Source organism: Meleagris gallopavo, chromosome 25, assembly GCF_000146605.3.
Source record: "Meleagris gallopavo isolate NT-WF06-2002-E0010 breed Aviagen turkey brand Nicholas breeding stock chromosome 25, Turkey_5.1, whole genome shotgun sequence".
NCBI lineage: Eukaryota > Metazoa > Chordata > Aves > Galliformes > Phasianidae > Meleagris > Meleagris gallopavo.
Genome location: NC_015035.2, coordinates 293,241 through 317,453, shown reverse-complemented (window position 1 = coordinate 317,453; position 24,213 = coordinate 293,241). Strand labels below are relative to the sequence as shown.

The window sequence follows — 24,213 nt, the reverse complement described above, 5'->3', positions numbered from 1 at the left end:
CAGTGGTATGTGGAGACAGGACGAGGGGAAACGGACATCAGCTGCAGCATAGGAAGTTTCGCACGACTGTGCGTAAGAACTTCTTCACGGTGAGGTGACGGAGCACTGGAACAGGCTGCCCAGGGAGGTTGTGGGGTCTCCTTCTCTGGAGATATTCAAGGCTCGTCTGGACGCCTACCTGTGCGACCTGGTGTAGGGAACCTGCTTTGGCAGGGGGTTGGTCTCGATTGATCTCTAGAGGTCCCTTCCAACCCCTACAACTCTGTGATTCTGTGATTCTGTGATATACAAGATTTTTGTCACGAGAGATCTGAAAGTAGTAGGATTTAACCAAAACCTACGCTGGGGTCCATTAAAACACACAGCACCTGTTCACCATCCATCTCCCATTGCTTCCTCTCTCCACTTGATATTTTTCTGGAGGTTGGGGGCTCCAAAACAACAACAACTGGAGTGAATTCTACATTTGTAATAATGGGAAGTGATCATCACTCCATTTTCGGTGTTGGTGAGGCTGCATCTCAAGTGCGGAGTTTAGTTTTGGGCCCCTCTCTTCCCTTCTCTCGTGGGAAGTAGAAAAAAATTTCTTCTCCTAAAGAGTGATGAGGCATTGGAAAAGGCTGCCTGTAGGGGAGGGGGAGGTGTTAAGAACCCTGCAGACGTGGCACTGAGGGATATGGTCAGTGGGCATGGTGGGGATGGGTTGACTAGATGATCTTGGAGATCTTTTCCAGCCTTTATGATTTTATGATTGAAGTGTAGGTGCCCGCTGCCTGTCTATGGAGCCCTGGAGGAATGGTGGCCATTTGGTGTTGGGCTCAGTGCAAGTTCTCCCTACGGAGACGCAAAAGACAGAGCAGTGTCTCATGGTGGAAGACGATTTTTAGGCTTGGGGGCCTGGTAGGCACATTTTCCCAGCTGCTGCCTGGCTTTGCCTTTGCATACGAAGGTAGGAAGATGCAAGTGGTCTCTTGTAGCAGGACACCCATAGCCATTCTCTGTAGAAGACACTTTATTTCCCATCCTGAAAGAAAAAGGCAGAATGTGTAAAAGCACATTCCAGGAAGGAGTGAGACCAAACATATTTCAAATTTACTCTGTATAAAAACATGTATCCTTGAAATCCAGAGCTAGGCAGGTTTGGAGTGGGTTGCAGAAATATAGCTTACAGTGATAGCATCTTTTGCTAACCCTGTAATTTCAGAGTCTATAAATTTCATGTTTTCCTTGCAATGAAAACTGAGCAGCCTGGGAATCCACAGGCACCAGTTACCTGCTAGCTCTCTTCTATCCAGTGGTGCAGCCACAAACCGGGATATTTCTCCAATCACTCACTTTCCCACCTGCCAGCTGGGAGTCAGAAAAGCAGCAAATGTGGGAGTTAATTGCAGAAGGCTCCATCCTGCCATTGTTTCCTGAGCTTTCCGCAGCCTTCCTGGGGTCCTGATCCAATATCCCATCTGGCTGGTGAACAAGCAGTGGGAAGGCTTGGAGGCTCTGAGCTCTTCTGTCAAAGGGATGGGAGGATGGAGAACTTTCTATAGAATCAAGCTATGAGCATATAAAAAGTGTTGTACTGCAGTATGGATTCCATACAGAAGTGGAGAAAGAATCTGTGCTGTCAGCTTACTCTGTGAATGTGCTCTCCATGATGAAATACTACTATGAATGTGTGCTGTTTGTGGTGAGAAAACCAGAATAGAAGTGGTTGGAATAGGTTAGTCAGAAAAAAAATGTTGGCTTGGATGCTAGCATTGAAAATTACAGGGACTGAACAATGTCTGAACACAACCTCCAACCAGTGGTGTTCTCCTTATTCCTGTGAATATGAAGATATAGATAGTGTCTGTTTTCTTAAATTCTCATGTGGAGCCAACAGTTGGACTCAGTGATCCTTACTGAGTCCCTTCTCATTTGGGACATTCTATGATTCTATGATTCTATGATCTCTGTTCTATTCAGACATGTACTATGCCATGTCATGCCATCTGAAAAGTTATAAAATTATTTATGCTTGATTGGTGGCAGCCAGTAGGGGGTTGGAACTCGATGGTCTTTAAGATCTCTTCCAACCCAAATCATTCTTTGATTCTATGATCCACTGCAGCACAAAGCTATGGTTAGGAGCTCATCACTGAGCATCCACTCAACCATTCTGAAGTCTTCCAGTCCATCTCTTCCAGGCAGGAGAGGTTCTCTGGAAGCCTGTGCAAATGTTTACACTGCCAGCTTTAAATTAGACCTTTGATATTGCCAAAACTCCATTCCTGAAGACATTCAAGGTCAGGCTGGACCAGGCTCTGTGCACCTTGATAAGCCATAGATGTCTCTGTTCATTGCAGGGGGGCTGGACTGGATGGCCTTCAAAAGTTCCTTCCAACTCAAATGATTCTTATTCTATAAAAATACAATTCCACCTCCACTGGACAAACTGCACAATGGCTGTCACCTGTGCTCAGGTCTCATTGCTGCTTCATGTTCCTTACCCAAACCAGGAGCAGATCCATCAGCCTGGTGGCCACGACCTCATCCCTGGTGGCCCTACTGCTGCAGCCCCACAGAACAGTGCTGCTCGGGATCGGTGCTTGCAGGGAGCGGTGTCTTTGCTGGCGAGGAACCAGCTTCTTCATGCTCAGGAATTTGGATGCCTCACTGCAAAAACAGTGGGTCAAGTTTAAGGTGACATTCTTGGCCCCCTGCTCTTATTTCTGATGGTTTTTCTAGGACAAAGCCCACTGCTCCCCTACGCCCTGCTCACTACCTGCCCGAAGCAGTTTTGTGCTCACATTTGCCATCAGAGATGTGAAAGCAATCATTATTTTTTGCTTTCTTTCTTATTGAGAAATCAAAGACCTCATGTGACCATGTGGATGACTAAACACACTTACAGACCAGGAAGGAAGTTGAACTGCACTGCTCGCTCTGCTCACCAGTGAGGTGGCTGCTGCAGACTGAACCGCTGTAACTCCCAGCAGAGCAGAGGGATCCCAACATGACTGCCCAAACCAAGCACCCAAAATGCTGCTTCTTCAACATCAAGACAGCAACTCTTGCTCTGGGGGTCTTTCACATGGTAAGTGACACAACGGGTGATAGAGGGAGACAAGAAAGAAGCAAGGGGGAAATGCTTGCAGAAGGTACGAGCACTGCAGATCATGGAGTTCCCTGACTACTGACTTTCATGTTTTGCCAAAAACAAAAGACAAATGGTTTAAGGGGGATGCACAAAGTGGGAGGTTAGGTGGGAGGGCAGGAGTGGGCAGGAAGAAATGTATTACGGTTGTAATTTTTTTAAAACTGTTATCCCCTCTCTCTATCCATTGGAGCTCATGGAAACCATCTCTGCTTCCTGATCTTTCCCATGCAGCTCAATTCAGGAGCTCTTGCTCGTGCAGAGAGGCACTTGGTGCAGCTGCCTGGAGCTGCTGGCTGCAGCTGGGCAGCACAGGGAACATTCGGGAACGTTTCTTCCCCTATTCAGAGATGTTTCTCCCCCCATTCAGGCTGCAGAGATGTGCTTTCAGGTGGCCTCACGTCATACTGAGGATGTGGTTTCTTGCACAGCAGGGCACACTTAAAATAATCCCTTCTGCTGCACTGGGTGTGTGCAGTCACACATTGGGAGCACACAGTGTGATAACATCTAGCAGGGAACTGACCTTTCTCTGTGCACAGAAGTGGAGTGAGGGGAATTGTCATCTGCAAGGATGGCTGGGCATGGACATATCATGGTCCCCACAGCATTTCTGGAGCAGCTGAAGCAGCCCAGGCATGCCCTCACTATGCCACAGCCCTCTTCTTGCTCACACAAAGCTGAGATTGGGTCCAGCATGAGGTGACATAACAGCTTTGACTCCCCTAATGCCATCCGTTGATGGAGCATTGAACTCATGCAATGAAAGGCAACAGAAACTGGAGATGGGTTTAGTTGCTGATTTGGATAGGGGAAAAAAGTGAAAGCATTCAGCAAAGGACGGTCATAGATCATCAAGACCAACCTCAACCCATCCCCAACATGCCTCCTGACCACGTCCCTCAGTGCCACATCCCTACGGCTCTGCAACACCTCCAGGGACATTGATTCCACCACTCCCTGTGCAGACTGTGCCATTAATGATCACAGAAGATAGCCCCACACCAGCTCAGAACAGCAGAGCTTCCCCCTGGCATTATGTGGAAGCCAGGGGTTGCAATGGCATTTACAATGCCAATTTTTAATCATTTGTGGACCTCAAAATGTGATGAGATTGCAATTTTATATCCTCCTTTGCCTTCTGCTTTTTGAGCGTCTTACAGGCCAGGCAGGCTTCTCATCTTCTCAGCACAGACTCAAAGCTCATAATCTCACTGTTTTAAAGAAACGGAAATTGCTGTATCTCTTGTGCAGTCTTATGACCCCAAGTGGCAAAAACTGAACCATATGAAAGCGGAGAGTTTGCAGCAGAGCAGAAGCAATTTCCAATTAAACACAGCCATCGTGGAGGGGTGGTCATGACCTGCTTGGAAATGGGACCCTCATAGGAAGCACTCCCAAGGTTTGAAGAGGAAGTGGCAAAGTTAAAGGGAGGAAATGCATGACAAAGAGCTGCAGGCATGGCATGTGATGCAAGCTGCCTGGTGCCAGTGGAGAATCAGAGGCACAGAGAGAAAGGGAAGTAATCTTTCCTAGCTGGGAGGGTCAATCATAAAGCCTCCTTTGTGTTCCTCCAAACGCTTCAAAACGAAACACATTTTTCTAACCACTTTGGTGCCAGTAGATATTCCTAATTTGCACCAGCCTTTACTGGAAGAGAATGAGATCAGCTCTGGTGCTGATGATCAACAGGGAAACCTACATTTCCAATACTGTGGAAGATGTGTTACTACAAAAATCATTGTCAGTCTGTTGAAGATTTTCAGTTGAGTTTGAACAGCAAAAGGCAGAGCCTTGGGGTAAGGCTTCACTGTGTTCTCAGGAAGGAGATTGCCATTGGATTTTGCAGTAGATGGTCTTGTCGTACTGCTTTAAGAGATAACACAGAAGAATAGCAGCAAGCTTTTATATTTCCTACCTTTTCTCTGCCTTTTTATGATGTTGCTGCAGCTTGGCAGAGGGAGGGAAAGGGGAAAGGGAATTTATAACTCAGTGGTGACATGGATGATTTGCCACATCAATACTGTTCGTTTGTATCAATATAAATTATTGCTGTAGGTCCCAATGATGAATCATAGTGATGCTGGGTGATAGCAGCACCATCAAACACAAGCTCTCAGGCTTCCTGCTGATATCTTGTACTCCTATAAATTAGATCTGTCTTACTGCTGATCTCTCCATAGACAGCTGAAATAAATGTGGATATTCTCAAGCAAATGGGGAAGGAGAAGGAAGAGGCTGAGGAGGGGACAGTTGTGTGATTAGGAAAGCTTCAAGAGGCGTCGGGTGGTGACTTCGAAAGGAAGCATGGAGGAATTTGTCCTCCTGCTCATTGGTGAGAAGACACACCAAGTGATTAGTATTAGCTTCAAGAGCAAAGCCTGGCTATTTCTTCTGTGCATAAGGAGGAAAGCTACAGTTCATTTGCTACTCATCCTTAACTAGAGACACAGGTCTTGGAAAGTGGCATCTCGCTGGGTTGACTGTCACAGCTGAGCTTTGGTACTTCATGAGCAGAGCTCCATCTCTGGGACTGACCTTCCCCAGGTCCAGCCCTCACTGTGGCCGTGGTTTGTGTTGGCATGGAACTGTGCCGTCAGCAGGCTGTGACTGCCCTCATCCTCCCAGAGCATCTCTATCACATGAACAGAGAGGAAAAAAGAGGCAGCAGGAAGGAAAAGATAAAATGCTCTGAACCACAGCAGCCACTTTTAAATTAAAATAAGAAGAAGTGAAGCACTGAAAGTAAAGCACTTACATGAGGCACCATTCGACCTCACGGTGCCAGGTGTCACCACCCTGCATGCACAGAAGTCAGGAACCCTCAAAGCACATCTGTGTCCCCATTGACCCCTGCTCATTGCAGCTTCAGGCTCTTTGCAAAGCCTGGGTGTGAGAAAAGTAGCACGTGTCACACCAAGGCCATGTGCACACATAAAGAATTTGGAGATTAGTCAAGCTGCACAGATTTCAGCAAAGAAAAAGTACCTGACACAACCTCTGGCAGCAGCTTAACCCTACTACAGCTGCAGCAAATGCCCCCCAGGGAATGGGGGCTGCATGCAACATGCTGTTAAGTTTCTGCCTTACAAGATACCCTTTGCTTGCTCAGATTATCTGCTTTGGGTTAACAGCTCGCTATACCTCTGTCCTTCAGTGTTTGGCGATGAAACCCACTTTCCTCCAACTTCTCAGCTCCACTTGGGGCCTCAATTACCTTCTGTTCTCTGCAGGAATAAATGGGGTTGTCACGGGCCAGGCAGTGGGATGCCAAACACAGAGGTGGGTGATGGAGGGATCTCTTGGCCATGGCTTACCCATGGGATTGAGAGCTTAGAAATGACCCCCAGAGCTTTGTCTCTTACCTCGTTGCAGTTCAGTGGATCATTCTTTCTATGCAAAATCTCTTACAAATGGAAACTTAAAGCCAAGTTTCACTTAAAATGTCTTCTCACTAACCTTTTGCTTCTGCTTGGTTTGGCTCTCTACTATGGGACTGCCATTCGTTTGGTTGTTTTTTCAACACTTGCAAGGATCTCAGAGTGTCTTTTTTATTATTGTTCCCCTGATAGGCAATAGGGATTGTCTTTTGTGCTGAAACTTTGGCTCTGGCTGTAGATTCATCTGGGATTCCATCTCCTGCTCTCATTCACTTGTCTTTCAGGAAACATGTGGATGCTTTGGACTCAGATCTTTTGCTTTTCTCCATTTAACAGAAACATGAAAAAGCAGTTTCTTTCTCGGTTTCCCATGCTGCCACTTGAGGAATTTGACCAGTAGCAGCAATAAGAAAAGAGATATCTCTTGGGGAGCATGTGCTCATCAGAAATGAAGGATTTCAAGGACCTCCAGCTTTTCTGGAAACAGCACTTGCAGATCATGGCAAAGAAAGTTGATGGATTTGGTTCTGGGTATAGTTTTTGGTTTTCTTCAACTAAAACTGACAGTGGGAGAGGCTGCATTTGGTTCCTGTTTTGCCACAGAGCAGTGCCCTCCTAGCTTTGCTCCCTCATTTCTGGCCCAGTGCAAAGCCTTTCCCTCCGTGCCTCTTTCTTTTGCCTACAATACCTACTGTAGTGCAAGAGGCAAATGGCCATGCATTACTGCAGCCTGAGCTCTCTATGGAAAGAACAAATCATCTCTTCTGCTTGCTTAACCGTTAAGCTTTTTCTCATCTCCTGCAGTTGCTTGTTTTGCACTGTTGCCCATACACAAAGTTTGCAAACAGGAGCACAACCACAACAGTTCAGTTTCCTCCTTGCCTGCGTCACTTCTTCAAGTGAGTCTTAACACAGAAGACTCTGGCAGCTATTCTGTTGATTGTGGTGTCAGATACAGACTTCCTTCCTGCATCATCATGGAGTTCCAGGCAACCCCTGTGCTGAGCAGACAAATACTTTCCCTCACTCACTTCTTCTTCACTGATGGTCCTTTTGTCAGTGCCTTAAGCATGAAGGAAGTGTGCTCCCAGTGCTGGACTCAGTGGGGTGTTGGAATCATGTTTGCACCATTTTTAATTTTCTTTGGGGTGAAGTGAGAGAAAATCAGTCCAGTTAGGTTCAATGTGGGGGAAAAAAAAGAAAGAAAAAAAAATAAAAAGCACATTTGGAAGATTTTCTCAATTAAATAAAAGAAGGAAAATGATTTTTTTGTCAGTGAAACAGTATAGCAAGATTTACAGAAAGGTCTTAATTTTTACTGCATTTCTTTTAGCACTTCAAAATGCTATTGGAGAGCCACCCTGCTCTTGGGGTTGCATCCAGTGCGTGCTCCTTGGAAACATTTGTTGAAAACAAGTTGGTCAGCAGTGGGTTGCATTGTGCCTTTTGCCTTTGTTCTCCTAGGTGATGAGCATCTTGCTGCTGATCGAGTATTCCCTGGAGGTGGCGAGTGGGAAGGGCTACTGCAAAGATCTGGACAAGGATTACTACAGAATTGGTAGGTGGTCAGGATGCTGGAAGTGAGCAGGGGACATTGGGATCCTCCACTGGTTCCTCTTTTTTTTAGGTTCCTCTTTCATTAAGGCTTAGGTAAAGACCACTAAGATCACCATGTCCAACCCCAACCCAGCCCCAGCATGGCCACTGACCACATCTCTCAGTGCCAAATCTCCACATTTCTTGAGCACCTCCAGGGATGGTTACACCACCGCTTTCCTGGGCAGCTATGCCAATGCCTTTCCAACTCCAGCCCCTTTGTCCCCATGTCCCTGGAGGTTTTGGCACAACACCAGTTGTGTGCAAGAAGCATCCGGGCTGCTCCCCATCTCACATGCAGTCCCAAGCATTACATTTGTCACAACTGATTGAATTCCTACTCATGTGGGGTGAGAAAAAGAAAATTTTAAAATTTAAAAGAAACTTTAAAAATTTAAAAGAAAACAGCTCCCCGAACCTCAAAATTTACTTAGCCAGAAAAAAATTTGCATGAAGCTGTTGGGGACAATAGATGCAGGGTGCTTTTTCCTTTTCTTAGTCACTTTCTGCTGCAAAACCACAGGCTGAGATAACCCTTCTGCACTGTGCTCAGAAAGGCGGAAATCAGAGCCCTCCACCCTGTGGTGTCTCACCCTACAAAGTCATGAGGAACTACATAGGAGAAAAAGCCCACAGCAGCAAGGATTTGCCCCCCCTGCTTTTCCATGGTTTCCTTTCCCAAGCTGCAGAAGTGCACAGAAAGTGGAGGAAAGTCTGGGTGGGTTGGAGGGAACTCAATACCTAACTTGCACGATGAGTGCTTTTGATAATGCTTTCTGCAGAGCTCCTCCTTCCACTTGGCTCCTCCTTCCAAGTGTTTCAAAGGGCTCTGCCTGGGAGATGGAGAGCACTTTCTGATTATGTTTGGAGTAAACACAGTGCAACTCTTCTATTTCCAGAAACAAGCAGGGAAACAAGGCAGCCAAGCAGTATAAAAAGTTCAATTTGACTTCAGAACCCAGATGGAAGAGCTGGAGAACAATGTGGGAGAGGTTCTCAGCATATGCTGCTCTATTTGTAGATGATAGAATCACAGAATGGCTTGGAAGGGACCTCAAGTTTAAAACCATTCCCCCTTCTCCTATCACTATCTGTCCTTGTAAAGGGTTGATGTCCCTCCTGTTTATAATCTCCCTTTAAATACTGGAAGGCCATAATGAAGTTTCCCAGCAGCCTTCTCTTCTCCAGACTGAATAAACCCACCTCCCTCAGCCTGTCTTCATAGGATAGGGGCTCCAACCCTCTGATCATATCTGTGGCCCTCCTTTGAACCCTCTGCAAAAGCTCCACTCCCTTCCTGTGTTGGAGGCCCCAGACTTGGATGCTGTACTCCAGATGAGGCCTCATAAGGGCAGAGTAGAGGGGAACAATCCTCTCCCTGCCCTGCTGCCGCTCCTCTTCTCATGCAGCCCGGATACCAGGGGCCTTCTGCACTGCAAGCACACACTGCTGGCTCGTTAAGTCTTTCATCTACCAGGAAACCGAAGTCCTTCTCAGCGGGGATGCTGTCAAGGAGTTCTTCTCCCAGTCTGTATACATATTTGGGATTACCCCAATCCAGCAGCAAAACCTTGCACTTTGCTTTGTTGAACCTCATTATCTTCATGTGGGCCTATCTATGAAGGTGCCTCTGGATGATCTCTCTACCTTCTGCTGTATCAACTGCACCACTCAGCTTGCTGCCATCAGCAATCTGCTGAGGATACACTTGATTCCATTATCTGTATCACTGGTAACAATATTAAAGAGCACCAGCCCCGAGACAGACCCCTGGGGGACATCACTGGTCACCACCTCCAGCTGGACATCGAGTCATTGGCCACCGTCCTCTGCCTGGGACCATTCAACCAATTCCTTATCCACCGAATAGTCCACCCTTCAAATCCATAGCTCTTCAATTTTGAAATAAGGATGTGGTGGGGGACCTTGTCAAAGGCCTTGGAGAAGTCCAGGTAGATGGCACCAGTTGCCCTTCCTTTGTCCACCAGTGTCGTCACTCCACCATAGAAGACCATCAGATTGGTCAGACACGGCCTTCCCCTGGTGAAGCTGTGCTGGCTGCTCAGATCACCCGCTCATCCCTCATGTGCCTTAACATGTCTTCCAGGAGAATCTGTTCCATAATCTTCCCAGGCACAGAGGTGAGGCTCACCGACCTGTAGCTACCCAGGAAGGAGAAGTGGGATTGTTTTTGTCATTGCTGGGACAATGGGAAGAGTGACTGGATCAGCAGTCATTAGGAGAAATGCTCTGTTCCAAGCAGCCTCTCCTTGCTGCCTTGGTTTATAAGATGCTGCAGGCAGGGTAGCACCAAGAGCACCCCTCTGAAAGCTGCTTTTCAGTAGAAGTTCATCAAGAGATTAGTAAATCTACTAAAAATATAACATTAAAACAGGAAGAATATCCAATATCTTCTCTATTCATTCTGAACCTTTGAAGATGACTCATAGTGGGGTCAATGTCAGGATGTTAACTGGTCTAAAGCAAGTCTAACTTTACCACCTGATGTTTAAGAAATAGAACAAGATTAATCTGGCCAGGCAGAAGGAACAGGAGACAAATGGCTGTGTGGCATTTTGGGACATTCAGTTGCAATTTGGAAGAACCAGGTTCACATTTCTACGCTCTGTTAAACCAGAGCATTACAAGCCCTGCTCACATTTCCCAAACTAGTTTATTGGGCCATAAAACAGAAGGGAGTTTCTTGGCATTCATCAAAAATATTACAAGTCACTCAAAGTCCCTCCTGGCTACATACAGGACATAAATCCTGATGTGAAGTTAACCAAATATAGACATTTGGTAAATAAATTATCTGCTTTTCTATTTGTTGGGAGGGCTTATTTGGTTGGCATTAACTATTTGGCATTTCTTGCTGGCAGTGCAGATGTCCAGCACAGCTCTACAGAGGCTCTGCCATATGGCTCCATTCTGGTGATATCACCAACCCAAGGGAAATGGCATTTACTTCATAGCACATATGAGCTCCTTCTTGTGAAATTCCCTGGGATCTCTGGGACACAGCTCATCTCAGGTTTGGTACAAGAATTAAAAAATCACAGAAGAGTTGAGATTAGAAGGGATGACTTGGGATCCCCCAGTACAAATCCCTTGCTTCAAGCAAGATCACCTAAAGCACATTACCCACAGTCACATCCAAGGGGGTTTGAATATCTCCAGAGAAGGAGACTCCACCACCAATCTGGGCAACCTGTTCCAGAGCTCAGTCTTGGAAAAGCTGATGTATAAAAACTGCCAATGGACACACAGTGCAAAGCCTACTAAGGTATTTGAGCTCTCCTTCCCCCAAACTCATGTATTATAAACTTGAGCAAAAACTAAATTTTGTTCTCACAGAAGGTTTGAATCCTTTCTTTAAGAAAGATTAACTTACAACTTTGTCCTAAATTACAGTTTAGTCCTATATTGAGCCATTTTCTGAGGCCCCTTATATACAACAGTCAAACATTCATCCTACAAAAGCCAACTAGGCACAGAGATAAGTACTAAAGGGACTTAAAAAATACTTCCTTACATTTTTCAGCTATGGACACTGGGTATGGAAAGGGCCTGTAAGTCACATCAATCCCAGCTGTAGGGTCTACCGTGGTTTTGAGAGACTCCAGCCTCACAAACTCCATTAATTCTGGTCCCGGAAGGCACCTCAGCACTCTGGCAGCCCTGGTGGGATATTTCAGGCACTTTACCTCTCCAACAGGCCCTGTGCTCCCATAGGCACCTGTAGATTAATTGGAAAGTTCATCTGGGCAATTAGCCTCCAGAGGCAATGGCCAGTAGTCCAATTAATTAGCAAGCCCAAAGCATGAAGCCAGACTGAAAGAGGCAGAAAAATGCAGCTGCCTTGACTGAATCTGAGGAAACATCCTGCTAGTGGGATAAACTCTCTCTGATGGGTGGTTTGGGAAGGAGAATCAGGGAAAGTGGCTTCAGGCAACTGGTGCTTACTGGGACTAGATTGAGATTTTCATCAAGCTCCTCTTTATCTGGAGTTTATTATGGCCTTCGGTTTTCTGTACATCAGATCTCAGCCTTGTCCTCCTGCTCCTGAGGTGGGTTTGGTTTTCTTGAGCTCTCCCCCACGCAAACTATGAGCAGCACCTCCTTTAGTGCAGCGCTCTATACATTCTCCTCTGTTTTCTTTTTGGGCTTGGGTTTCCTTTCTTTGCTGTTTCCTAAGTTTCCTTCCATGTTTCACTTCTCATTATGCTGTGGCTAAAAAAAAAATAAATTCAGTACTTATTTAACAAGATATAAGTAAAAGCAAAGTTCCTTGTTTCTCCTCACACATCTATTTTTTATAAGGAGTGTGTTGCATTCTGCAACTACAGAGAGTGGATGGAGGAAAGGTATTTCACCCTGCAGCTCTGTGGTCCATGCCACTGTTGAGTGGTTGAATCTTCTTCCTTGCTTGAGTATCTCCTAGATCTCTCCACAGCTTTTGCTGTTGATTAGCTTATCTGAGTCTCAAACTTTCCTGACCAGAGTTGTTGATCATTGCTTAAAATTTCTCTGCCTCTTTTCATTTTGTTTTACTTTAATATTGTAGCCCAGGATATTTAAAACTTCAATCCCATGTGCCTGAAAGTGGGAGGTGGGCATTAGGCTCCAGCTTTTAGTAATGTGAAATTAACGTTGTCGCTTTTAGCTGATGTCACCACCAGTTTCCTGTTGATCATCATGCTGTTTGTCATCAGCTTCAACCTCCTCTTCGGGGTGGTGAAGGTACGTTCTCCACAAATGTCATTAAGCTGCCTGCTGGGGGCTCTCTGGTACTGGGGACTATAGGATGTTCACTGAGTGCTGAGGCAGGACCACAATGATGCCAGCCTCACCAAGACTGAGTGACATTTAAAACAAGGTTATTTGTTGTGCTGTGGGATGGAAATACTCTAATTTGGAAATGTTGCTCTATTGCCTCATTTCCATACTCTTGTACAAGTCAGATCTTGGAGGGGAACCATAACTCCCCTATTACATGAGGATTCCCTTCCTATTTCTGGGGCAGAAATGACCATGTGCTGATCTGGGAACACAACTTTCTTTGCAGCAGAAAGCTTGGGGATGCTGAACAACTAATGGAAACTGATTTGATCACATCAAACATCAAGGTCATGTAGTGAAAGTAGTTCAAGGCCAAGTAGTGAAAGAAACTTTAAGTGCAAAGTGGAAAAAGAATTAAAGTCAATGTTGATGCCCTTCACTGTTGCTGAAGCTACCATGGTCATCACAATATCTAGAATCAGATGCAAAAATTCAGGAGAGGTTTTGTTCTTGTAGTACCTTAACACATGTAATTTTAGATATTGATGCCTGGGCTCATCCTCCCATTCAGAACAGAAATAACTCACATTGATTTTTCTCACAGAAGAGGGAACGCCTCCTGATCCCGTTCCTTGCTCTACAAGTCATGGACTTTCTCCTCAGCCTCCTAACAATGTTCAGTTCCTACATCCAAGTCCCAGCAATGGTTTCAGTGTCATCCCTCAGACACACAGTAGGTAACAGCTTATGTCAGAACGCTCTTTGCTCTTTATGGGATGGCTTTTCATGATGAAGCTGTTCCTACAGTGGCTGCAATCCTTGGGAGTTAGGAGGTTCACAACGGCAACTGGGGATAGCTGGGACAAAATCGGGTTTCCCACATCTGGGACTTTTCCTCTTGGTTTTACTTTCTGTCTCAGGGCTCTGGGGAGATATTTGTGAGATAAGTCAGGGACATCACTGCAACAGCTAGAGACTCCAGAGGAGCTGGTAGAAACCACCCCAGCAAGATGGTTTGCCCAATATTATGGTTTGTATAAATGAATTAAATCATAGAATGGCTGAGGTTGGGAGGAACCTTAAATAACATCGAGCTCCAACCCCCAGATAACTTAGGTTGTAAATGATGACAAAGCACAAGCCCATGTAAATAGGGAAAATCTATAAGGTCTTGTAGTCATAACCAAAACCCTGTCCCCTGCTATTTGCCTGCACAGCAGGAGCACCTGAAGACCCCTTTCCTGGCTCTGCAGCTGCTGGACTTCTGCCTGAGCATCCTGACCCTCTGCAGCTCCTACATGGAGGTGCCCACGTACCTCAGCCTCAAGTCTGCAGATAACAGGGTAGGTGATGAGCACATTGCGTGACCCTGGCGAAGGGGACAAGTGTTTGACTGAGACCTTCTCCTTGTTTTCACAGGGCTTTATGCCAGCCCTGGAGAAGTTACCAACAGAGGAATATGCCAAAGTGATGGTCACCTTCACTGTTGCATTCATTGCTGTCCTCTTCTTGAAGGTAAATGGCTGCATGGTGTGGTGAGACGTGAGGGAAGAAAGAAAGCTTTGCTGCCAGAGGGATAGGAGGAACTGGTTTGTACTTCTCTCTCAAATCTGCCAGAGCCATAGAAAGCTGCTTGGGTCTCCCCTTGGGTGCAATAGGAGCTATGCCTCAGTGAGGGTTGATAATCAGATCACTCTTATGATTCTGGGGGTGTGAGTTATAAAAAAAGCTCTCCCTGTGTTCAAGAACTATGATTGGCCATTCATCTCTAAAAGGATAAGATGTTTGAAAACAAATTATAGGAAACTCTTCTGCTATTGTACAACAAAATCAATGAAATCGTTAAGCAGCAGGTTGGATCTTCCACTTGGGTAAGTTCTGTGTCTGCACTGATGCAAACAGAGTTATGCAGTCAGATGTCCTGAAACTTAATTAAAAGCAATGAGCTACTGGGTTCTGCTTACATCTTAGAAAACTGCATCATATGAGACTTTCTGCACAGTGAGATGGTTTCTCTTCTTCTTGCTTCAGTGGATCAGAGAACAGATTTTTCACCAAGGGGTTTCAAAAAGAAAACTGCATCTCTTCAGGTAGAGAGCAGATTCTGCACAGTGACAACTGCTACTTGTTAGCTAGAAAGCACTTTTTTTATCTAGCCTCTTCCCAGGTGGCCTGAACAAACAGTGTGGAATGGAGAGTCCTGTGTGATGCACTGCAGATGTGACTCCAGCAAATCTTAATGTTTGCATAAACTGAGCAATAAGAGTGGAGGTAACTCTGCAACCCAGCTGGCAGTGTGACCTGGCAGATCAGTTGGTTTGAATTCCCTACAGGGCTAGCTATAACAAAATCATAGAAAATATATATATTTAATTATTGTAATTTTTTTAAATTTATTTGGGGATTATTTAAGAGTTGAGTGGGGTTTTTTGTACAGATAGTATGATAGCTTCAGTGTACTGAAGAGTTTGCTCTTCTATATGAAGAGGCTTTTGGAATGGGAAGGTCTTTGCAGTGTTCTCTGAAGGTGGTCTAAAGTGTGACTTTACCTCCTCACCTTCACAAATCTACTTGAGAGACAAATTCCTTCAACTCCGATACTCCATTCCTTGTTCTCATTCTTTGTCTTGGCTTTGTGTCAAGGCAAACAGTCCTCATTGTTCTGGGAAACCCTAAGCTACAGGGCTTGTTCTTGGGACATACAACTCCCTGTGTTCCCTAGAAAATGCCAACTGTTTTTAAAGTACAGCCTTACGCCAATAAAAACAAGAGGCACATGACTTCGCCTCAGTGCACAGCGCAGGGAAAATATTTATTTCATATGGTATGTTTCACAGGCCTTGCTTATTTTCTTGCACCACAATCTGTCAATCGATCCATTTTTCTCAGAAAATCTCTCTTTTTTTTGCCACATTGTGTAACTCCACGAGGCGCAAGGCAGGCCTGTCAGAAAAGTGAAATGAATGGAAACACGAGGTTTTCTTGAATGAGCCATTCTTTGAGGTCAGTCCTAGTTGACAGGGAGGCTTGGATCCCTGGGAGATGGGTGTTGTACCCATCCATGTGTTTCTGAGACACTCAGACTTTGTAGCCAGCTCAGGAAAATAACACAAAAATTGACATGTTTTCCTTTCCTGTATGATGACATTGGGCACTCAGCAGCCTCAAGCGTGTGCCTATAGTCCTACTGACTTCACTCCAGTGTGCTGCTTTGAGCAGATGGAGCTGCCGCCCTTCCAACAGGACAGACTGATTTAAGGCCTTGGAATGTGTGGTGTCAGGCTTCCCTCAAGGCTTTCATCTGAAGAGAAGGATGGTGGTAGGATGATGGCAAACACAGAAATGCTCTTGTTGACTTGCAGTGCCAAGGCAGACTTCCCTTTCCCTTTCCTTTTCAGGCCTATATGTTCAAATGTGTCCTGAGCTGCTTTAAGTACATTAAAGCCAGTAAGAGAGAGGAGCTGAAAGCTGACCTGAAGGCAGTTGAGAAGGTGAGTAAAGGCTGCTTTAGGCTTATGTCATGAAAGGTCGTGATTTAGATGGTGAGATGCTTGATGATCCTTGTGTTTGCTCCTTTGGTGGTATGAGAGACGCTTCAACACTTCAAATGTGCATTAACAGGTATTAATAATCAGTTCCCAATTACATAAAACTCCTTTAAATTTACTCTTTTGTAAAACCTCACAAAGACAATTGTATTTGCAAGGAAGCTGATACTCAGACTTTGGGCGAAGTAAATAAATGGGAATATATCACTCCTAATCTCTGGCTTGAAGGCTTGTTTTTAATTTCAGATCAACTTTTGTTTCTGTGCCTGATAGTGTCATTCATGTTTCAAATTAAGTTCGTCTTCACCCTTTGCTGGATCAATGTCTGAGAGATTTGGTGCATCGCTCTTCATTTTAATGAATGTCCCCTTATGTAGATTATTGATGATCTCCAGTAGTAGCATCCAACTGCTCTGACACAATGAAGGGATATTTAAGACCTTCCAAAAATGTGAGATACTTGAGGAAGAGAAACATATCCAAGATCAAGGCCATTTGGAACCCTTTCATTTATCCAAAGCATGACTAATGGTCTTCTCTTTCAGGCTGTGCTGCCATCTTATGAGGAAGCCTTGGAGTTGCCTTCCAAGGAATGCCCACCACCCTATGTAGCAGTCTGAGCTCTACTCATGGAGAGAAGACAGAGTTCTGCTGTTGGAGTCTCCTACCCCTTCTGTCAGATACTCAGCCTCATTGAGAAGCCCTTACTTTACAGCAGCATCAAGCTTGTTGCACTCTAGCTCACTTTATGAGCCTATGAAGAGCAGTGACGAACCACTGGAGCTGGTGTCTCATTCCACACTGGCAGTTTTGAGCTGGTACTACTGAGTTACAGTGCTGATTTTAATAAACTTGGCACCAGGCATCCTAGAGGTTTCCATCACTGGGCTCTGACATCTGCCAGGCATTTGGCCTGGATCCCTTGGTAGGCTTATTTACCCCAGCAGGATGCTGTTTCTTATCTGTCTTACATCTCTAACCCAGCAGCTGAGGCATTGTACAAGAAGTAGAATGAGGGGAAGAACAAGCAATAACATTTTTTCTGCTTTCTGAGGTAGCCCAACCCTGAAGTATACTATGCTTACTAGCATCTTTTAAGGAGGACCTAAGGGAAAGGAGTTAGCAAAAGAATGAAGTTCTCAACAACACGCTCTCATTCTATCTGCTTATGATCGTGATTGAGTTTGTACTCCAGCATGCTGGAATTGTGACAGTGTTGCTCTTCCTTGTTATACTCAAGAGTTTGCTTCTTTTTAATTATTTTTTCTTTTTTTGCTTTGACTGTGACTTGATAAATGAGTTTCAATAATAAAAAACCTGTCAGCAGCTTTAACCTTTTACTGTCTGATTTCTGAAGGGTTGGCACATCCATGACCCGTGGAGACTGCGCAGGTTAATCTGTGTAAATGATGGTGAATGATGTTGCTGATGACTGGTAGCTGGAATTTAGCATCTGCTTACTTTTTTGGATGGATCCCTGCTTTTTAAAAGTGTAATCTGCTCAGAAACAACTATTCCAACATCATCCACATTGTAAGAAAAAGCCTAGGATTCTTGTTCTGTTCTGAAACTTCAATGAATGATTTGCCAATGTTCTTTTCATTTGATGACTAAAAGAGATGGTAATGATAATGATGTTGACCATATACTTGAGCTGCTTCTCATTGTTGAAAAGCAGTGATTTCCTTGTACTCCTGAAAGCCAGTCTGAACGCTGATGTGATCAGTGTGATCATAGAATCATAGAATCCTTAGAGTTGGAAGGGACCTTCACAGGCCATCCAGTCCAACTGCCCACAGTGAGCAGGGACATGCACAGCTCCATCAGGCTGCCCAGGGCCTGATCCAACCTCGCCTTGAAAGCCTCCATGGATGGGGCACCCACCACATCTGTGGGCAACCTGTGCCACTGCCTCACCACCCTCACTGTAAAAGGCTTTTTCCTTATATCTAACTTACACCTTTGAGCTTGAAACCATTTCCCTTCTTCTGTCACCACAGCTCTGCTCTCCCCTTCTTTCCTGTCGCTCCCCTTTAGATACTGAAGGCTGCTCTCCGCTCTCCCCAGAGCCTTCTCTTCTCCACCTGCACAGCCCCAGCTCCCTCAGCCTGTCCTCACAGGAGAGCTGTTCCACCTCTTGGATCCTTTTTGTTGCCCTCCTCTGGTCACGCTCCAACAGCTCCCTGTCTCTCCTGTACTGAAGACTCCACATCTGGATGCAGTACTCCAGGTGAGACCTCACCAGCCCAGAGAAGGGCAGCATCACCTCCCTGACCTGCTGGCCACGCTGCTTTGGATGCAGCCCAGGGTATGGTTGGCTTTCTGGGCTGCGAGGACTCACTGCTGGTTCATGTCCAACTTCCCATCCACCAGTACTCCCAGCTCTTTTTCAGCAGGGCTGCACTCAATCCCTTCATTCCCCAGTCTGCATTGTAAGTGGGGGTTTCCTCAACCCAGGTGCAGACCTTGCACTTGGATTTGTTGAACCTCATGAAGTTCTCCTGCTCAAGTCAGTCTAGATCCCAGTGGACGGCATCCTATCCCTCATATCTAGCTGAACAGTGTTAAAAATCCTTTTCTTAATCTCTTTAAGTGGTTCAAATTCTGTTCTGTATTTTAACCAAAGTAGCTAAAATAGAACCATAGAATCATTAAGATTGGAAAAGACCACTAAGATCAAGTCCAATCAAAATAGGCTCAACACACCACCTGCAGAGATGGGGTTGGTTACAAAGAGAATGTGGAGGAGTTGAGCCCTCAGGTACACACCTGATCTTTGAAATAAACCTGATGGTTTCATAGCTCTTAGCAAGCTAAACGATCTCTCTGCTTCATTCAGTATTTCCTCTATTGGGCTCAGAATAGTTCCCTGTGAAAACCTGACTCAGAAAACCATGAAATCTGATAAAATGTATAGATTTATTGTGAGTTTCCAGCCAGGTTGGGATCTGAGTTCTAGACAGGAAATCGTTTGGGTTTTCTGAAATGTTAGAAGATTCAGCCAACACAAACCAAACGTGAGCTGTCACAAGCTTTCTAAGAAGTCAGACGGTGGCACTATCAATGCCGGTTCTGATAAAAGACTCTTTTTAATATGTTACTCTTATACAGCTTTCCCTCCTTTAAATTGATTTACTGATGTGAGTCTCCAGAATAGGTTGAGACCCAATTCACATTCATACGCTTAATGCTGCTCCTCACTTCCTTTTTTTCTTTAATTTTTTTTCAGCACAGAGGAAAAATGAGCAGCAATTCTTTGATACAGACAGAAGATTGGGCAGACGATGTCAGCGCTGACAGTTTAGGTGTGAGAGGGGCAGGACCTCCTCTAGAAGCAGCATCTCATGGAGGCAGATGTGCTCTAGGAGTCAAGATGTCCATCAGATTCCCCATCTGATTGTGATTTCCCTCATCTGACCTGAAACAGGACTTTTTTTGTTTTGATTTTGTTTACACCATTCCCACTTTCCCTTTTGCAGAGAAGAAATTAAGAAACTTGCTGGAAAAATGTTTCACATGAGTAGAAATAGGTCTGTATTGTCTTTCACATTGTTTTGGACATTTCTCTTGGGTTCAATTTATTGTTCTTCTGTAGGCGTCCTCATGCCATTGCCTTCAGTTGGTGACGTGCCTCAGCCTGCTCTAAAAGAAGAAACTAAACCAAAGATACGTCACTGCTCTCCCTATGCCACAAAAAGGGAAACTGATGTGTAAATAAAAATGAAACAACTGCAATCATCATGGACATAGAGAAGGGAGAGAAACTGCAAAATGGTTGAGTGTGATCCTGGACTGCTTCAAAACCAGACTCAGTACTTAAGGCTGCAAGAAATGCCTCTAATGGTCCACACAAATCATAGAATCATAGAATCATTAAGGCTGGAAAGACCACTAAGGTCATCTAGTGCAACCATCAACCCATACCTATGTCTATAAAGACTGCCTGCAGGTAGTCCTTATGGCTGGAAGAGACAAGGTTGCGCTCACTGTCACCGCAGAAGTATCTGTTTTATTGATGAAATGTAGTTATTTTTGAGCTTCCTTCATTGTGGAAGTATTTGTTTTATTGGTTTTCTTTGTTTTTTCTTGAGACTCTTTCCCTTAGCCTTGAGCTGGTCTTGCTGAATCAATGCTGCAAACCCAAGAGAGGTGCTGGAAGCCCTCCCATGCACTACTCACAGCCTTGCAGGCACATGTGTGACAAACCTATCCAGTGATCAGGAATGTTTTCTGGTGAAGGAAACCCGTATGGGCTGCCCCAGAAATCCAGAAATTTTGTCTGAGACTTTGACAAAGAAATTCTGGTTCTACAAATAGTCATAGAGGGTAAACTTGGCAAAACCTATGCATAATGCAACAGGAACAATGGCACTCAAAATCAGGCAGATCCAGTTGTAGCATCCACCATTACGGAAAGGTCTCCTCTGTCCCAAGAGTCTTCTGGTGTCCGTAAGAGAGCATAAATAGACCTTGAAGAGGGCAAAGACAGCAACTTGGCAGAATTCCCTGGCACATCCTCAAGCTGATTCAAGCCCATGTGCTGAGCTGCTCCGGAGCAGCTGAGGGAACCCTGGGTGATGGACGTGTGGCAGCTCTCCAGGACTCTGTCACCGCAGACCGCCTTGCACATCGCAGGGACTGCACTGCCCTGCCCGGCTGTCTTGCTGCCTTCATTCCTGCTGCTTTGAGTGGCACCTACAAACCATCCAGGTTCAGACTTAGAGCCTGGGACAGCTGCCATGATAATTGTATTAATCAAACATCATTATAAGACATGTTTTTCTTTAGCTTTCCTGCAGACAGTTCATTAAAGTAATTATTCGCATCAGTCGAACGAAGTCACTGCAACTGCTGTCCCCAGCGGTTGGCCCAGAATGAGGGAAGATGACAAGTGTGGTCATGCATCAGCCCAAAGCCTTTCGTTGCCTTTGGCTTTCTGTCTAGGTGCCCATCCATCAGGCCAGACACCTCATGGACTGCAGCCAAGGATCTCCCTCACCCCTCTGTCTGCCAGTGGTTTGTAACACCACTGCTATTGAGAATGATGTTACATTGCTCTTCGTAGACCAGCCTGCAGTCTTTGCCACTGTGCCTTTGTGCCATGGTCCTTTTGTACGGTTTGCCTTGGCCCATTCGCTGGAGAAAATGGGCTGCATTCACAGTGACCTTCAACTTTTACAAGTCTTACATTGCTGCTTCATCCAGGCAATTCAGCAGAACAGCTACAACCCTCTGGGCCAGGCCAACACCGCTGGTGCAGAATTTGAGGCATGGAGGCAGGGCACAAGCTGCCCAACCCTTCCAGGTGGCCAACATCAGAGCTGGGAATAGCGCCCAGGAGGCGACTTGGCCCCAGGGGGATGTGGGCAAGGTTAACACAGCAAATAAAAAATGATCCCTCTGAAATAAACGTGACCCATAAAATACATAAACACTGACTAGTCATAAACGGCACTTACTATTTACAGCATCAGAGCAGAAGGATATTCGCCAGCCATTTGCAGCTTAAAGGATAAACAGTACTTCTTTTGATCTTGAGTTGTCAAAAGGGTTGTATTTAAAGCCATTCGTCTCTCCGCAGTCTTTCATCATTTCCATAATCTGTTTTATGCTTTGCACCAGTTCCTTCACTGCAAATATCACTGCTGCAACACAATAGTGGTGCAGTAAATATCCTTTCTGATAATGAAGCAGGCCAGGAAGAGCTCCTCTGCTCCTCATAACTGATACAGAAACATCATGGGGATGAAACATGAGAATTGGAGCTTTGACTAAATGGCTGCTTTGGTCACTGTTTCTCTGAATATTTGAAAAATGGAGGCCAGGAAGCACATGGGAACATCAAAACAAGCCTGAAAAAGAAAAGAAAAAAAAAATTAAAAGACAAAACTCAGTATTTTACTAAACATAGAAGTTTCCTGGTTGCTTGAGGGCAAGAAAGCTGTGTTTACTATAGCTACCAGGTTTGTTTAGAATGAAGTACAGCTCAACAGTAAACTACTCAGGATTTGGCTGCTCATCCCTCCCCAGCCCCTCTCCTTGCTCGCTGCCTCCATGGCCAACTGGTGCAACTCAACCGCACTGCCAGACTCTCTCTAGGAACCATTTACGGTCCAGGACCACAAACACTGTGCTTTCTTCCTACGGAAAATCCAATATTTAAAATGCCATCTGACTGAGTTCTAGCAGAAATTTGGAAGTGTCCTGACATCGTGGTCCGATTTCCTTTTTCTCACAGGAATCCATCGCCTTCTTCTGGCTCATTGACATGGATATGACTCAGGGTCTGATTCATTTTGATTTGGTCATTTCAGCTCATTGCAGTGTGACATTTATACTAACATAATAAATGTGTTTATTGGAAAAGTAGATATAAAACTAAAAAGTTTTTTTAAGAGAAAATGCGAGCAAAAGAAATTGGAAAAAGTCAAATGCCACATCAAATCAAGGCATTTCTACATTATCACAACTAAAATGTCATTTTTCATGTCCTTCTCCATTCAATCTACTCTCCTGTGAAATATTATGTGTATATTGATAAAGAATCTACATTTACACAGCCCACGCTATCAGACATGCTTGTTTTATGGCAAATGAGAAGCCAGCAACTTTTCTAGCTGACCACATCCCTTGTATGCGTTTGCTTCACTGTATTTCTTACTCTTACACTGGGCGATACACTTTCCAGCCCCATGTAAGATATTATTCTGCTAACATCAGTGTCTCAAAGCTTGCTGGGGACACAGATGGACTTATACAAGTCCAGGCAAATCCTGGGCAAAGGTGGTGAAATCCTTTGTCTGGAGAACTTTGATGGACAAGGCCAGGGGCAAGGAGAGGAGGATAAGCTGCAGCTAAATAGCTGTGAAGCGGTCTTTTGTGTGGACTTATCTCAGGATGATGGCCATCTCGGGGGATACCACATGACTCCTGCTCAGCGCCCAGGGACGTCACGTAGGCAGGAGAAAAAGGAGGATAAAAGGAGGAACCGAAAACCATGAGGTAGGTGTCTGCCATCAGGTCCCTCACCACGGAATTCCTGCGTGCTGGCGGACTCCCCCGGGCCTGCTGAGCCCTGCTGCTTCCTCCTGGATCGGCTCCGCGACGTCCTTCTGCCACGCTGCTTCTCTCTCCCCCCTGCTGCTTCTACCTCGGACCATCGAAACGTCGCGCAACGGGACCGCTGCTGGATCCTGGCGGTGACTATCCCCGCTTTACGCAATTCTTGCTTCTTTCCTCTCTTTTCTATCGCCCTCCTTCCCTTCCCCGTCTCCCTGATTAGGATTGTAATAAACTGGTCGGACCAACATTTGAACCGTTGTTTCTTAATCTCGCGCCGGGTATATAATATTAAAAGAACCTCATCTCCCTCCTATAAACCAAAGCGAGACACCCCATCACCCCCTGGCAGATGTGGCAGCCAGAGAACGAAGGCAGTGGGGTATTCGAGGATTGACCCCTCCAGGCCCTGACATCCACACGCTGCAGCCAGGCTCACTGTATCCAAACCATCTCATCTGATGATGGGCACCAGAGAGCACAAGAGCCTATTAATGACTTGTCAGTTTTCATCGCAAGTGGGCTTGGGAAGAGCTTTAAATGCATATTTTCCTCTTGGAATATTGAGTCCAGTGTTTTCATTTTTGGAGGCCTGGGGGAAAATTATGTTTCATATTTTAAAAATAAACACCGCTTTTACAGAGGTATAAATGCAGACCTACAGTATCCAGCACACCTTTGCCTCTCGCCTTATTTTCAAAGCTTTAATGTTGCC

At 45.3% G+C, this 24,213-nt stretch overlaps 2 protein-coding genes across 3 annotated transcripts in view; one reads left to right on the top strand and one right to left on the bottom strand.

Annotated features, from left to right (window-relative positions):
• The window catches only part of LOC104914273 (tubulin-folding cofactor B-like), a 2,727-nt gene extending 1,738 nt beyond the window's left edge, over positions 1-989 (bottom strand). The window contains exon 1 of the mRNA XM_010723284.3: positions 839-989. Coding sequence (XP_010721586.2) covers positions 839-989 — 151 coding nt within the window. The remainder of the gene's footprint in view (positions 1-838) is intronic.
• A 1,907-nt stretch (positions 990-2,896) lies between these two features.
• Positions 2,897-17,772, top strand: LAPTM5 (lysosomal protein transmembrane 5). 2 transcript variants are annotated; one of them, XM_010723245.3, is made up of 8 exons: positions 2,897-3,073; positions 7,978-8,071; positions 12,776-12,852; positions 13,496-13,624; positions 14,112-14,234; positions 14,311-14,406; positions 16,290-16,382; positions 16,985-17,772. In XM_010723245.3, the coding sequence occupies exons 1-8, from the start codon at positions 2,993-2,995 to the stop codon at positions 17,057-17,059; spliced, it is 768 nt and encodes a 255-aa protein (XP_010721547.1). In that variant the 5' UTR covers positions 2,897-2,992; the 3' UTR covers positions 17,060-17,772. The 2 variants fall into 2 exon arrangements, with proteins under 2 accessions (XP_010721547.1, XP_003212519.2); XM_003212471.4 differs by having other exon boundaries at positions 2,898-3,073; positions 14,109-14,234.
• The last annotated feature ends 6,441 nt before the right edge of the window (positions 17,773-24,213 follow it).